Source organism: Littorina saxatilis, linkage group LG8, assembly GCF_037325665.1.
Source record: "Littorina saxatilis isolate snail1 linkage group LG8, US_GU_Lsax_2.0, whole genome shotgun sequence".
In the NCBI taxonomy this organism is placed as follows: Eukaryota; Metazoa; Mollusca; class Gastropoda; order Littorinimorpha; family Littorinidae; genus Littorina; species Littorina saxatilis.
In genome coordinates this window covers 68950549-68966126 of record NC_090252.1, presented here as the reverse complement: position 1 = coordinate 68966126, position 15578 = coordinate 68950549, and the positions used below count along the sequence as shown (strand labels likewise).

The following is a 15578-nucleotide window of genomic DNA, read 5'->3' as shown; positions in this document are numbered from 1 at the left end:
ATCTGCTCTTAAAACTATCTGTGCTGGTAGTTTGCCTCAGAGAGAGAGAGAGAGAGAGAGAGAGAGAGAGAGAGAGAGAGAGAGAGAGAGAGAGAGAGAGAGAGAGAGAGAGAGAGAGAGAGAGAGAGAGAGAGAGAGAGAGAGAGAGAGAGAGAGAGACTTTGAAGTTTGGCTTTTGGAAGGTTTATTGTACGTATCGCCATTGGCCCATATACAAACCGGGGAAGAGGGGATGTGGGTTAGGGGAATTTTACACATATACACGTCTTACACATTTACCCTCGAATGGTATATAATCATCGTTTACAATTGAAACGGTACTATCTCTAACATTTCAGCGTTGCAACATACAGTTGTCGACGTTTTATAGCGTGGAAAAATGAACTTAGCAATGAGGCGACACCTCTGAAAATGACAAAATGGTAGACACAGAACATACACACATGCTTCGTATAAATCTTTTTCTTAAATCAGAATATAATGGACAGCATAAGAGGAAGTGGTGTTCATCGTCGGCTACAATTTTGCAAAAAATACAATATCTTGATTTCATAAGAGCACTGAATCGTTTAAGGCAAAGGGAGCCACTAAAATCTAAATTTTTATTTACTTCTACCATAGGCTAATGTTATATGCTTATGAAGTGGTAAGGCATATACGATTTCAAAACGGATAACGTTTTCAGTACCGTCACTGTCCGTTACCATGGAAACGGCAATCTCCAACTGCCAAAATGGGTTGCTAGGAACACGTTTTTTAGCTTCCCCTTAAATCATAGGAAGGTGATTTTTTGTATGTAGGATGTAGGAGTCCATAGTTGTGGAATGACAACAGGGATTTTTTCTAGGATGAATAGTTCTGATAAAATATTTTTTTTAGATGAATTATCATGTTTTTCAGCACAATTTTAGTAAATATGACCCGCCTGAACAGTTATTTATTAATTTAAAGAAAATTCCTGTTGTCATTCCACAGGTTGTCCTCTGATAAGCATGTCCCTTAAGTTTCATTGCATTCTGAACAGCTGGATTGAAGAAAAACAGTTTCCTAGAAAGCAGGTCATGCAAAAACGCTGAACAGAGAAACAAGGCCGAGAACATTTCAAAGCTCTTTCATTCACCCCAAATCAATGTTAACATAGTTCAGGTATTTTTCACAGACACCTGGTAACTACAGGCTTACCTAAAACTGCCCAGCAGCATATGCTGCACCCCCTTGTAGTCTGATGAGCTCATCCTGTCTTTTGAGTTTAGCTGCACGCACAGTGTCGCGTCTCTTGTTTAGCTGATCTTTCTTGAACCTGAGGCTGCCAAGAACCCTTTTACACTCCTGGCCTTGTTTAGTCTTTTCATGTTACAGCCTGTTGTAAAGCCGTAGAACTGTGCAGTGTTGAGAGCAGCCGCTGGTTCAAAATTGAATTCCCTAGCCCCTGTGACGACTGCAAACCGTACGCGATTTTTGCATGCAAATTTGTCCTTGGGGCAGCGAACCCAAACGCTGCTGTGGAGACACTCATTAGAGTTTTGGGTTTTTCCTGACACACATCTCTGAAGCAGTTGATCTTTCGTCAGTCTCTGGTAAACTGGTTCTAGAGGAGGATTCAGCTTCTTGAAGTTGAGAGGTGTATGGACGAGTTTTGCGTGTGGTCCTGGGGGCTGGTAGAAGGACCATGACGCGGCACCATGGGGGCACAAGTCATGCTGTGGCTTGTCATCTGTTGAGAAGCCGGTGACGCAGAGATGCCATCACTGCCCGTTTCATGTCTGCAACTGTCTTACCCCCCCCCCCCCCCCCCTAATTGCCCGATTGTAATATATCGTCAACTTCCTGATTGTATTCAGAGTCAGCTGATCATACCCTCGCCCTCCCAAAGTGATTCCTTTTTTGCGGCAGTCTGTCACAAGGTTGCGAAGCGCTGTTACAAGACGCTTGGAAACGTGATTGATGTACTCTTCTTTTTCGATGGTTACTTGATCTCCATAAGGCTTTATTTTGGAAAGTTCCTGGAAGGTTTTTGTGTCACCGTCTGACAGGATAACTGTGTATCGCAGATTGTGCTGCGACACTGACCTGCCCCACAGAACCCGAGCCGCCTCGACTTCCATAATGCCACTGGAACCTAAAAATAAAACCACCGTTTCAGTCAAAGTCAGCCACTGAATAGCAAACACACAAACACACACACACACAAAAGGCAATCAGCCACATATCTACCAACATAGACGCTATTATTGCTTTTGTTCAGTACATGTATTACTATGCATGGATTAGTACCCAAACACACACACACACATGCATGCACACATGCATGCACACACACACACACACACACACACACACACACAGACACACACACACACACACACACACACAAACACACACACACACAAGGCAATCAGCCACAGATCTACCAACATAGACGCTATCATTGTTTTTGTTCAGTACATGTATTACTATGCATGGATTAGTACCCAAACACACACAAATACACAAACACGCACAGACACACACACACACACACACACACACACACACACACACACACACACACGTACACTTCACATAGACAGCGCACACAAAACACTGACACACATTTTCACAAACACGTACAGATCTATGTAAAGTTCAAACACAACACACTATCATCCCATTTCAACAAACGTCTTCACAAACGCACCATACACACATACTGTTTCAGATCTACGCACTCACCTGCAAAATTCTTGTCACAGATGTCCAGTTGTTTTACCAGCCAGGCAGCATACTCCAGGGGTTTCTCGTGGAGAAGTTTGTTTCCAGTTGTCTGGCAAACGTATGACAGTAGTTCCACATAACATGAGCGTAAAAGCAAATTCCAGTCAGCACGTCTAGACTACAGCACACCCTATTCCAATGTGGGACGAGTGCCCCCTGGTCAGCCATGATCCGTCGTAGCTTACACTGATATCAAGAACATCGTCATCAGACAGTGTCATTCCATTGTGCGTTGCGTGTATCTGTCTGACCTGACGGACAGCCTCACTGAATACTTTCTCCTCCAGTAGATCTACATCAAGTCGTTGATAGAGTTTATCAGCTTTCTTCTGGAAGGTTTTGTGATCCATGCCTACCAAATCTAAACTTTCACAAAATTTGTTAAATTGTTGAGCACCTAGCCCACATATCAAGGAGTCTGGACGAATAAACGGCTTGCCTGATGAGACCATAATCCGTTTGACCGCTTTCTTTGGAAGCAAGGTATCCAGCGGTACCTGGAACAACTTCCTCACATGCGCGTACACTGCATAAGGCCGTGTCTCTGTTTTGAGTCTGGGCATGGTGACAGCGTTGGCTGTTTACAATGCGGACAACAAAGTTCGTTTACAAGTCAATACCATCAAAGGTTTCCAAATCAACAAGACATCTCCTTGTTTGGGAAGCCTCTGAACCTGTCGCTTTTGACCAGTGGCTGCTGTGTAGGCCTATGTGTTCGTCTTGAATTGTTTTCGCGTCTCAGTCCTGACGCAGAATTTGATCTGCATGCCACAGCGGTCGATCCAGATTTTGTGCGCTTGGTCACCGATTGTGTTTTAGTTGTTCTCTTGTCTCTGCAACTCTTCAGTTGTTGTCTTCTCGTACACTTGCCTTTATGATGTGTTTTTCGGAGCGTTGATCTTTTCACACGTGCCATTTTTCTAAGCAAACTCAGTCGAAAACTAAACGCGGTGAGCAGACGACTTTTAAAACGCGAAAAGCCACGCGAGCCTATCTGACCAATCCTGGCCAGGTATTTACGTCATACCCCCGTATATGGAAAGTGTCTGTGGTTTGCTTGTTTGAAAAATAGGGGGGTTTCCCCATGAGAATCCATATTTAACCGAAAATAACCGCCGAATGACACAGGGGAGAGAACTGCTGTTCAAACGGTATACGACGTTCCCGCGTTGGGCGAGCAGAAATGTCTGTTGTCAAGGGTTGAAAATCGGAATTTTTATCGGAAGAGTGAATAAAAAGACAGAAAAATTCGCCGGGTTGGTGCAATGAAATATGTTTTTAGAGACTTTGATGAATTTGTATTGTGTAATCATATGCATTTCATGAAAGTAGACAGATTGAAAGGTGCAAAACTGCTAACAACTCAAAATGGCTGTTTAAGTCCCATCACTCTAAATTTCAGTGGCGCACTTCGCCTTAAGGTTGTTATTAATTAGCAATACACCAAGTCTGAACTGTGTAAGTGCTACCCTAAAACAATAAATGTCAATATTCAACAAATAACTTTCAACATGCAGCACAGATTTGTATTTAATGTACAATTCACAACGGTCCCTTTGTGACACTGTGCCGGACCATTCTTGTTCATGCACGTCACCCAATCGGAGTTTAAAGACCCTCAAACACCATTGTACATCGCCGACACTTTGGTTAAGCCATACAAAGTTAAAACCAGTTTCAGACAATATATTGCGGATTTCCGAGGCCCAACACCTTTCTCCTCTTTCATCCATGTTACGCAACATTGTATAGGCTTGTTTCGGCAATCTGTCGTCTCTCATCATTAGCAATTTAAACCAATAATTCAGACAACGCACATAGGAGTTTACAAAAAGGGGGTATCTGCCAAGTTCTCCATAAAGTATTCTGTTTGGTGTACATGTTGGTACACCTAAAATCTGTTTGCATGCCATGAGAAGTAATTACTTTTTCCATGGTATCTAACCGGGAACAACCCCATATGTCTGTGGAATACAACACAATTGGCTGAACTTTTGCATCAAAGATCTTAAAAAAGGTGGTAACTGTCATTTCTTTCAATTTTTGAAATATGCCCGCCAAATGAAATACGGCCTTTTTACTCTTACCCACAAGGTGCTCAGTTCCTCGTCTTAGACTGAGAGAGATCGAGAGAGAGAGAGACAATGACAATGACAATGACAATGACAATTCTTTATTTTACGAGGGTAACAGAATAAGCATTGGTATACTTTTTTGCATCTGGCCCTCGCCCTAAAGAGGGACTAAATGTACTATAATAACTACTACTACATACTTACATAATTAGTAAAACAGTATAAGTTTATGTACATAAGTGCATTATATGAAACATTGTAGTTTATAAATGTTCATGACAAGGTGCAAAGTAAAAATTTGCAAGTCAATTAGAGTCAGAATACTATATGCAATAGTACATCAACTCTGTAAGACAATGGATATTATGCAGAACATCATAATTTCGTGAACAAAACAATAAATCAAAAGTGAGTGACTGTGTCCCAAAGGACATAACAATCAAGAATATACTATTTTCATTAAAGGGATATATATTTGTTTTTGAAAGAATCTGTGCTGGTAGCTTCCCGTAAGGCATTCGGAAGAGCGTTCCAGAGACGGCCACCTGAATAAACTAGACTAGACTTAAATAAGTCTATCCTAGGAAGAGGAGTGTTAAATTTCATAAGGTGGTGTGAATTCTTCAAAGAGAACTTTGAACAAATGGTTTGGGGTAGAGTTTCGGATATAATTTTATGCATAAAGATTCCTTTGTTAAAAAGCAGTCTTGACTTTAGAGGTAAGATCCCTAAATGTATGTAGTCTAACTCTGTGAGGGTAGTGTGCTTTAGTAATACTACTTTTAGCGCTCTTTTATGTAATCTGCTGGGTGGTTTAATGAATTTTCACTTGCGGAGTCCCGTAGAGTGGATGCGTAATCAATAACAGATTGAATATGAGCAATGAAGAATAACTTTCTGGTTTGGCAGTTCAGGAAGTGTTTAATTCTAGATAAGAGATACACTTTCTTTGACACCACTTTACTAAGTTGCTCTATGTGGGTTGACCAAGACAAGTTGTTATCGATATTAACACCCAGCAGTTTGTGATGGTCGACTTTTTCCACTATTTCACCATCTATCATTAAAGCAGGACCAGCTGAACAAATATCCTGGCGTTTTTGTCTTGTTGTTATGACCATATATTTGGTTTTCTTTGGGTTAAGAGACATATGGTTTAGTTCAGTCCACTCTGTCAACTGGTTTAAACTCCTTTGAAGTGATTCTGATAAGCGAGTTACATTTGTGTTGCTGGAGTGAATTGTGGTGTCATCTGCAAAAAGTTCACATACATTTTGAATATGTAGGGGGAGGTCATTAATGTATATAGAGAAGAGGAGGGGTCCTAAAACCGATCCTTGTGGTACACCGTATTTTACTTCTTGCATGCTCGACGCCGAGGCGTTTGTTAGTACAGTCTGTTGTCTGCCAGTGAGAAATGAACTAATACGTTTGACAGTTTCGATTCCGACGCCATACAATGCAAATTTTCTCAGTAATAACGTGTGATCAATAACGTCAAAGGCTTTAGCAAAATCAACAAAAATGGCACCACAGAATTCATTGTCGTTTATTTTCTCCAGCCATTGATCAACAAGAGAAACTAAGGCAGTATGGCAGGAATGGTTAGCTCTAAAACCCGATTGTTTAGGGTGAAGTAAATTGTTTTGGTTAAGATGCATTAGAATATGTTTGTTAATGTGTTTTTCAAGTGGTTTTGATAAAACAGACAATATTGAAATTGAAATATTGAAAAAGAGAGAGAGAGAGAGAGAGAGAGAGAGAGAGAGAGAGAGAGAGAGAGAGAGAGAGAGAGAGAGAGAGAGAGAGAGAGAGACACACACACAAACACACACACATACACACACACACACACACACACACGCACACACACGGAGACAGAGGGAGAGAGAGACAGAGCGAGAGAGGGAGGGAGACAGAGTGAGAGAGATCCAGGAACGTAATGCAGACATATAGTCAGCTAGGGGCACACGGACGTAGACACTGGCGGATGGAAACAAGGATTTGAAAACAGACTTTAAAAACAACATTATGTGTGATTGTGCATGGTTTTGTTTAGTGCGATTACCTCATAACTATCTTATATCCATACGTCTTCAATGCCAAAGAAGACAAACGTGTGTCAGTGAAGACGGAAGCATGTTGTTATGATCGTTTTCGTGTGAACCGTGTCGGAGCGAAGACATATTATTGGATTGATAGAATACTACATTTATGGTGTGAAGATCTTTGCATTCGGCTCATAATCATGTATAAAGGTTTGGGTTAATGTGCGGTATCAAAACAATTCCAGATGGCCCTGCCAAAGCTGAGTTGCACGTGGACAACCTTGCAGACTATGATGGAGAGGATACCATTCGAGACCCTTCATACTTCAAGCTCACCTGCATGTATGATGAAGCCTTCCCCTCAGCTAACTTCAGTTGGGACGTCAACTGCACGGAATTCGTCACTGCACCCACACTCAGCATATGCAGCCTTGACTTACGCTCGGTGATGGATGTGGAGAAAATTGAGTGCACAGTCTTCAACTCAGAAATTCCAGAACTGATGGCAATGGCATATTACACAATTCCACTAGGTAGGTTTGTGATTCCGTTTTCCATGATTTCCTTTTGAACAGTATTATGTATTCTCCCTGGTTTGTTTGCATCTACACCTTAAGATGTGCAAAAGATAGCACGTGTATCGTGTAGACCATCTTGCAACTCGCCATGGATATGTCAATTGAACAATGCATCCTTGCCCTTGGACACATATCAACACTCTAGAGTCTGCCTTGTTTCTACGCGGTTCGTTTTCTGCAAGTCGTTTTTGTCGTACTCGTGAGGCCAAGAACAGGTATTTTGCAAAGGGTACAAGCTGTTCCTCGATCTACATTACATGTGAGCAAATATACCAAGAAGTCTTCGTCTGAAAATGACTGTATTCTGTCAGTATACCTCTCTCTTATGCCATCATACGTAGGGCAATACACAAAAAACATGTCTTTCGTCTTCGGCAGGATTCGGAGAGAAGGGACAGTCACGACTGATGTTACAGTGCATGAGAGTAGTGATGCCTATGGGCATTGAATGGGGGAACCCCAGTTTAAAATATGATCAAAGCAACCTTATAGATGCTTACATTTATTGTGTCCAAGTACTCCTCGTGCACAATACAGCTGTTAAAACTGTGGTAGAATTTCAGGCGTGTACGTGAAAACCATTCCTGTCAAAACTGGCGCCTCAATGTCTCTTCAGGTCACAGAGAAATAACTCCACAGCCAAACAAAACCATACCCAGACTTACACAAACGGTCTTTGACATGCGTGACCCAGTTTGTTTGCCCTCTGTCGTGATTGCTTAATGGAGACAGGTAAGCCATGTATCTTTGAAAGTCGAGTGCATGGTTGTTTGTTTAACAGCAGAAACCAATAGTGTACACATTTAGAAGCAACATCAACGTACAGTGGGTATCTTTCTAGCTCGCCGTATGTTATATCGTTGATGGTCGACGGAGGTACTTTTATGAACAACTTGCAGGCAAATATACGAACTTTCTGAATCTGTTTATTCTGGTGGTCCCATATTTTCACTGTACACACTAAGGACGGAACGATCTGTGTATCAAATAGCTAGAAGAACACGATGCATGAATGACAACTGTTGGTTTTAAGGGCCTTGAGAATCTCAACGGTGCCTATTTCTTAGCCCTGCACACGAAGTCCTCGGTACCAATGTTATAACTTAGCGTCGTTGAAAAGTTTAGTCCAAGGTACTCATATTTTCCAACGACCTCAACTTTCCCATTTCCTACATACCATTAATTGTTCCCTTGCAAACAGGTGGCCATCTTTGCGAAAAACTACAACTTTGGTCTTTACAGTGTTTACCTTTAGCCCAAGTCTCTGAGAGTAGTAGATTTTGCTGGTTCTGACGCCCCCATACTGTGGAGGACAACAACTCCAAGTCATCCGCAAACAGCATTAAAAAGATCGATCTCGATCTGATTTGGAAGAAGCTGAATACCATGGTTTCCTTTGCTCATGATGTCATTAGCCAGCTCATTAATAAAGTAGTTGAATAGTATTGGACTGCATATACAATCTTCTTGCAACCTTGATGCAGGCATACATACTCAGAAGCATGTTCAGCATTTTACCTTGGATTTCTGTGTTTGATAGTACTGACCAAAGTATTGAATGGTTCACCGTGTCAAATTCTTTATAAAAGTTTACAAATGCCACATAAAGTTTAGCACTGCGTGACAATTGTTTTTCAATCATAGGATGAGAGGTATGAAGCAGCTTCTCCGACTGTGTGACTACATTCATTATATATGGACTGGGTGGCCGAGTGGTAACGCACTTGCGCTCGGAAGCGAGAGGTTGCGAGTTCGACCCTGGGTCAGGGCGTTAGCAATTTTCTCCCCCCTTTCCTAACCTAGGTGGTGGGTTCAAGTGCTAGTCTTTCGGATGAGACGAAAACCCGAGGTCCCTTCGTGTACACTACATTTGGGGTGTGCACGTTAAAGATCCCACAATTGACAAAAGGGTCTTTCCTGGTAAAATTGTATAGGCATAGATAAAAATGTCCACCAAAATACCCGTGTGACTTGGAATAATAGGCCGTGAAAAGTAGGATATGCGCCGAAATGGCTGCGATCTGCTGGCAGATGTGAATGCGTGATGTATTCTGTAAAAAAAAAAAATTCCATCTCACACGGCATAAATAAATCCCTGCGCCTTGAATATGTGCGCGATATAAATTGCATAAAATAAAAAAAATAAAAACATAAAAAATCTCTGCGCTTAGAACTTTACCCACGGAATACGCGCGATATAAGCCTCATATTGATTGATTGATTGATATATACATTAAATCTGTTCCTTTCAGGACACAAACCCAGAACTGGGTTCCCAGTAGCGGTGGTAGCAGGAGGTACTGCCGGGTTTCTCTCACTTGTTGTCGTCGTTGTTGTCATCGTTGTTGTCGTCAAACGTAGAGGTAAGTACTCACCACAAGCTGGCTTGAACTAATCTTGCCATCGACTAAGGGATAATAATCACAGTAGATTATATCGTGTGCCTGCAATAATTTAGCCACAGATCGATGCTCCCCTGTTTAAAAAAACACACAACATTATTGCATACTCAAGAGCCAACGCGGCGGCTTTATATTTGCTCTTGTTTCCTTTCTGGCTTATGTTGTTTGTTTTGTTTGTTTTGTCTTTTTGATTTGTTTAAGTTTAGTTGTCATTTGTTTATGTTGCTTGGTTTGTGTTCTTATTGTTTGTTTTGTGATGTGTGTGTTGTTGTTTTTGGACGTGTGGCGGAAGTCTCTAAAAGGTACAGCCGGTTTTGTGAGACAAGTACGCGTATCCTTCTACATGGTCAGCATTGGTGTTAATGTTTTTATGTTCTTTCTCGTTCCGACTCTCTCTCTCTCTCTCTCTCTCTCTCTCTCTCTCTCTCTCTCTCTCTCTCTCTCTCTCTCTCTCTCTCTCTCTCTCTCTCTCTCTCTCTCTCTCTGTCACGTTTCAATAGATCACAGAAGGTGATTATGAACGGTTAGTTACTGCTAACCAACTAACCACACCACGATTCACACTCGCAGTCATACAAATAGATAGAATCAACAAAAATATAAGTTTTAGACGCCTGTTTATATACTATCTCGCCACCTCCCTGGAGACTTCACCCCAAAAGGTGTTTTTACGTTCAAAACGTTAAAAAAAGGTCACTGACAAAAATGCCAGTTAAAAGTTTAGAAAATGATAATAACACGCTGATCTCGAGTAAAGACAGGAAAGATAGCTGTCTGTAAAAAGCGCTGGTTAAATGCAGTTGTCACAACCCACGTCGTCACCACTCAAATATAATCACAAATAGTAAAAGATGACTTGGTGGTAAAAGGGCGCAATGGCACGGTACACTTAGATTTTAGTTACGGAGTGGGCGACTCGTAAATAGACCTTCCCCGCTACTGCTTCATTGATTGGAGTGCCGGCTGGCGTGGAAACGAAGCAGGGAATCGTGGGGAAATCAGGCGCCTCACTCAGCTGCTGAAGACAACGGGGTGGTCGTGTAGGTGACGTCACTGCCTGCCGGAAGACCCCTGCAGACGGTGACGGCCTCACCCGTTATCCCAGCAGCAACAGCATACAGCACCGCGACACCAGGTTACAACATACAGCTCCGCGACACCAGGTTACAGCATACAGCTCCGCGACACCAGGTTATGTAGGTAGTAGATACCAAATAAAGATGTTCCGGTTACCGCTGAGTAGTAGATACCGCTGAATCCGATGAGTAGGAAAAAGGCTGCAACAAAAAGCATCGGTGCACTAAACATGCCACGCAACCCTCCACCTTCAAACATGTCACCTTTACATATTTCATCGAGCACGTGGCCTGCACAAACGAACTTTTAAAACAACAAATCAGCTATTTTCCTTCCTTCTCTCCATATCTGCAAAAAACATATACAGATTATTATTTTAGCGTCACAAACAGCAAGTTATGCGCTAACCTGGAAAGAACAACAGAGAGTATTTCATTCCACAAACATAGACTCGTCAACACCGTTAAAAAACAATTTATTACCTCAACAGCCTAATGTAAGTAGCTCTCCTTTAAGCGAATCCGCTTCCTTTGTATACATGTCTATCGTCCGTCGACGAATTTCCTGCCACACTCCCTCTTGTGCTGAATTTACTTCATACGTGGGAATTTTTCCCCCGCTCAGCCAAGAAACAACCTGACAACCTCGTCGTCAGCAACATGTAAACAGCGAAAAGTCGTCCCTTCTTGACGTTCCTAACAGCCCTACTGTACAAGCAGAACGGCACGTTGACATACAATAATACATCACCCCCCGCGTTGAAAACCATCAAACTGTTAGGAAGAAGAAACAACGACCTTTCTCTCTTGCTGCTATGTTTCAAGTGTGTCGTTTCAAGTCTCCCTCCGTCGCGATATGACCCTTCGTGGTTGAAAACGACGTTAAACACCAAATAAAGAAATAAAGAAACAAGTCTCCCTCAAACACCTTGAAAAACATCACGTGACTCTAGCGACCAATCACTATCGTCACACGTACAGCTCAGTTCCCAGTTGATTTTGTCCATACAGCAAAATCACGCACGAGAAAGGCACCCCACAGAGTGTTCCTTTCTCAATCCATGTCACTAAAACCGTGACACTCTCTCTCTCTCTCTCTCTCTCTCTCTCTCTCTCTCTCTCTCTCTCTCTCTCTCTCTCTCTCTCTCTCTCTCTCTCTCTCTCTCTCTCTCTCTCTATTTGTACTTGATTCGAGTGGATGTTCTACTGATGCATGCGCTCTTTATTGATTTTCACACGAGTAATCTTGCGTTTCTTTTCATTTAGAGGGGCTGTTTGACAGTATCAAAAAAGGGTACAAGGCATGTTTTACCATCTGCTGCTTTTCGTTTCTTAAGAGATAACTTCTAAAGTTTGTATTAACCACAAGTTATATATCACTCATTACGTTGTGTATGTTAAAGTGTCCATCACATTTCAGGACCGAGAGCAGAAGAAGCTCCAACCAGGGAAGAAGCTATCTCATCTGCCAATGGTTTGTTTTCTCTCTCTCGTTCTCTCTCTCTCTCTCTCTCTCTCTCTCTCTCTCTCTCTCTCTCTCTCTCTGTCTCTCTCTCAATCTCTCATTCTTACTCTCATTCTCTCTCTCTCTCTCTCTCTCTCTCTCTCTCTCTCTCTCTCTCTCTCTCTCTCTCTCTCTCTCTCTCTCTCTCTCTCTCTGCACTCACTTTAATCCTGTCTATTCGTACATCAATCTCAAAACATGCGTTGTGTTTCTATACTAAACTTCGTTCGAAATAACAAGTAGCCCAGTTGCTTTAGATCACGTTACTGTGTGGAGTAATTTATTTCAGAGATATTGTTTGACCTTTGTCTGAAGAACATCAGCAGCTTGAGTTGTTATTAATTGCCATTGTCAAGGAATGTGCATGTGCCCGTTTCTTCATGCCATGTCCGTGTCCTCGTCAGTCTTTTGCATTCTCTGGATAAGCCCTTACTTAATCATGTATTCCGTTAATCATTCACTCAGTCATGCTTTCAATCAATCAGTCGGTAATTATTCAATCAGTAAGTCAGTCAAATATTTATTCATTGATTTATTCATTTAATCGTGTATCTATTTTGTTTATTTCTTAAATACATATATATGGCATTGTCTTGTTTGTTTTTTGTTGCTTCGTGTATGCATTTATAAATGTATTTGTGTTGTATCTATGTTTTTATTTTTGATATTTTTGTAACTGATCTACTTGTTCTATTAATTTAAGTACTTAACAATGACACATTGCGTCTCTAAAAGATTTGAATGTAAACATGTGCCGCAGATACCTATGACGGTTTACACATGCCAGATGTTGGTCTACGATCCGTCTATTCCGAAATTGGGCAGCGTCCAGTTAGCTCCTCTTCATGTGCTAGTAAGTGTACAGAACACAGTTTTGTCTTAACTTTGGAGTAAGCTACAACCACTGTTTTAAACCGCTTTGCATGTATTAGTTCTGGCTTGTGTTCTGCATTTGTGTACACTTTTGATAACCTTATCTTTGTGTTGACATTATGAAAAGTGTGAGTAATTTGGTCAATCATATGGCAACAAGTATACGCAATGAAACCAGTACTTTAACAACGTTTGGTGTAACAAATTCTATTTTGAACTTTCACATACGTTTTGTTGTGTGCTGTTGACATTTTCTTTGACATTGAGGTTTACAGAATTGTTTCGCTTTGAGAAATAATACAAGAAACACACGTTGGCTAAACAAACGAAACCAATACATTCTATTATTAGCAGTAATCTGCTGTTCAATGGAGTTATTGAACAATCGAAACAGGAAGCATGTCAGTCCAATTGGTGACCGTCTTGATCAAACATTCACGTCTCCTTCCTATTAACAAGCACACACATACAACAGTGCAAGCAACCAAGCTTAAAATATTACACTTACAGCCACTCTCCCGCACATCAAATGTACTTATTCAACCCAAACCAATTCATCAATTGATAACTTCATCATCATCAACATATTGATGCCATTAAGTTTGTTCTCTGTTTATTCTACATAGATGTGTACAACGGTCTGGACATGTCTGAGGTCGGTCAGCGTTCAGAGTACTCTCAGCTTGGTCAGGACATCTGAAGCCCGAACATATGCATCGGTATGTATTGGGCTTTTGACTTTCAGTCTATGGCCTAGATAAGTAGATACAGTTTTCGTCTGCATGGGTAAAAGCAAGATTGATTCCTCTCAGCTTGTTAAGGACATGAAACGCTTAGCGAGAGAGAGAGAGAGAGAGAGAGAGAGAGAGAGAGAGAGAGAGAGAGAGAGAGAGAGAGAGAGAGAGAGAGAGAGAGAGAGAGAGAGAGACAGACAGTCAGTCAGTCAGGCAGACACACATACAGACAGACAGACAGACGGACAGACGGAGAGAAAGAGAGAGACAGACAGACAGACAGTCAAGCAGACAGACAGACATACAGACAGACAGACAGACAAGGACAGACTGAGAGACAGACAGGCAGACGGAGAGAGAGAGAGAGAGAGAGAGAGAGAGAGAGAGAGAGAGAGAGAGAGAGAGAGAGAGTGTGAGAGAGAGAGAGAGAGAGAGAGAGAGAGAGAGAGAGAGAGAGAGAGAGAGAGAGAGAGAGAGAGAGAGAGAGAGAGAGAGAGAGAGAGAGAGGGGTACAGCCGCCAGCCAGACAGACAGACTGAGAGAAACAGAGAGAGAACGATATTTTTTTTAGATAATGAGCTTTTGGGTTTTAGTTTTACGTCAGATAGGCAGCAGGTGCTTTGCTGTCAATATGTTTGTTTTTAGCTTTAGTCTGGTTCGGTGTTCGTATTGTTAAATTAATGAAAACGATGGATAAACATGTGGCTTGTTTTATGTCAAGTTTCGCTCTACTTGCACAATTATATCAGTTCCTTTTAATTAAAATTGCACTCCACATTATGGTTTGCCGATACGCTCTTTATTTTTGTGTTTCAGATTAGGAATATCACAGCCAAACCGGTGAAATGGAATGCATGATTACAACTGCGTACTCTCTCTCTCTCTCTCTCTCTCTCTCTCTCTCTCTCTCTCTCTCTCTCTCTCTCTCTCTCTCTCTCTCTCTCTCTCTCTCTCTCTCTCTCTCTCTCTCTCTCTCTCTCTCTCTCTCTCTGTGTGTGTAACTTTTTTGCTTCCTATTTACAGGACAGATCTCAATATACTGCCCTAAACTGTAAAATATCTACTGAGGAGACTGTGAAATGCGGGGTGCCTCAAGGGTCAGTGCTTGGGCCGATCTTGTTCTGTCTGTATATCAATGATCTGCCACTGCACATTTCTGACAGTAATGTAAGAAGTGATTTTTTTGCTGACGATTCTTCTCTTCACTCAAGTGGAAAGTCTGTTACAGTAATAGAGTCCTCCCTTCAAACAGCTTTAAACGATGTAAATAACTGGTGTAGTGCCAATGCTATGCTTGTCCATCTAATAAAAACTAAAAGTATGGTAATTGCAACCAGACAAAAACATCAGATTTCTCCACTCAAACTAAATCTTACTATTGGTACGCAATCAATTGAACAAGTTCAACAGCATCGCGTTTTAGGGGTAATTCTTGATTGTGAATTCAAGTGGCAGGCACAAATACAGCATATTTGCAAGAAAGTAGCCAAGAACGTTTTCCTCCTATCCAAGTTAAAGCAATATACCGACAGAA

The 15578-nt window shown here is 41.6% G+C and overlaps 1 protein-coding gene and 1 long non-coding RNA gene across 2 annotated transcripts in view; both read left to right on the top strand.

The window, feature by feature from the left end:
* Window positions 1–11599, top strand: part of LOC138974832 (uncharacterized) — a 29288-nt gene extending 17689 nt beyond the window's left edge. The window contains exons 8-10 of the mRNA XM_070347558.1: window positions 7123–7410; window positions 9708–9818; window positions 11559–11599. Of these exons, the coding sequence (XP_070203659.1) occupies window positions 7123–7410; window positions 9708–9818; window positions 11559–11599 (440 nt within the window). The remainder of the gene's footprint in view (window positions 1–7122; window positions 7411–9707; window positions 9819–11558) is intronic.
* A 1597-nt stretch (window positions 11600–13196) lies between these two features.
* Window positions 13197–14953, top strand: LOC138972467 (uncharacterized). Its single transcript, XR_011457628.1, has 3 exons — window positions 13197–13290; window positions 13937–14029; window positions 14861–14953. It is a non-coding gene; the product is annotated as an uncharacterized lncRNA (long non-coding RNA).
* Window positions 14954–15578: the final 625 nt, after the last annotated feature.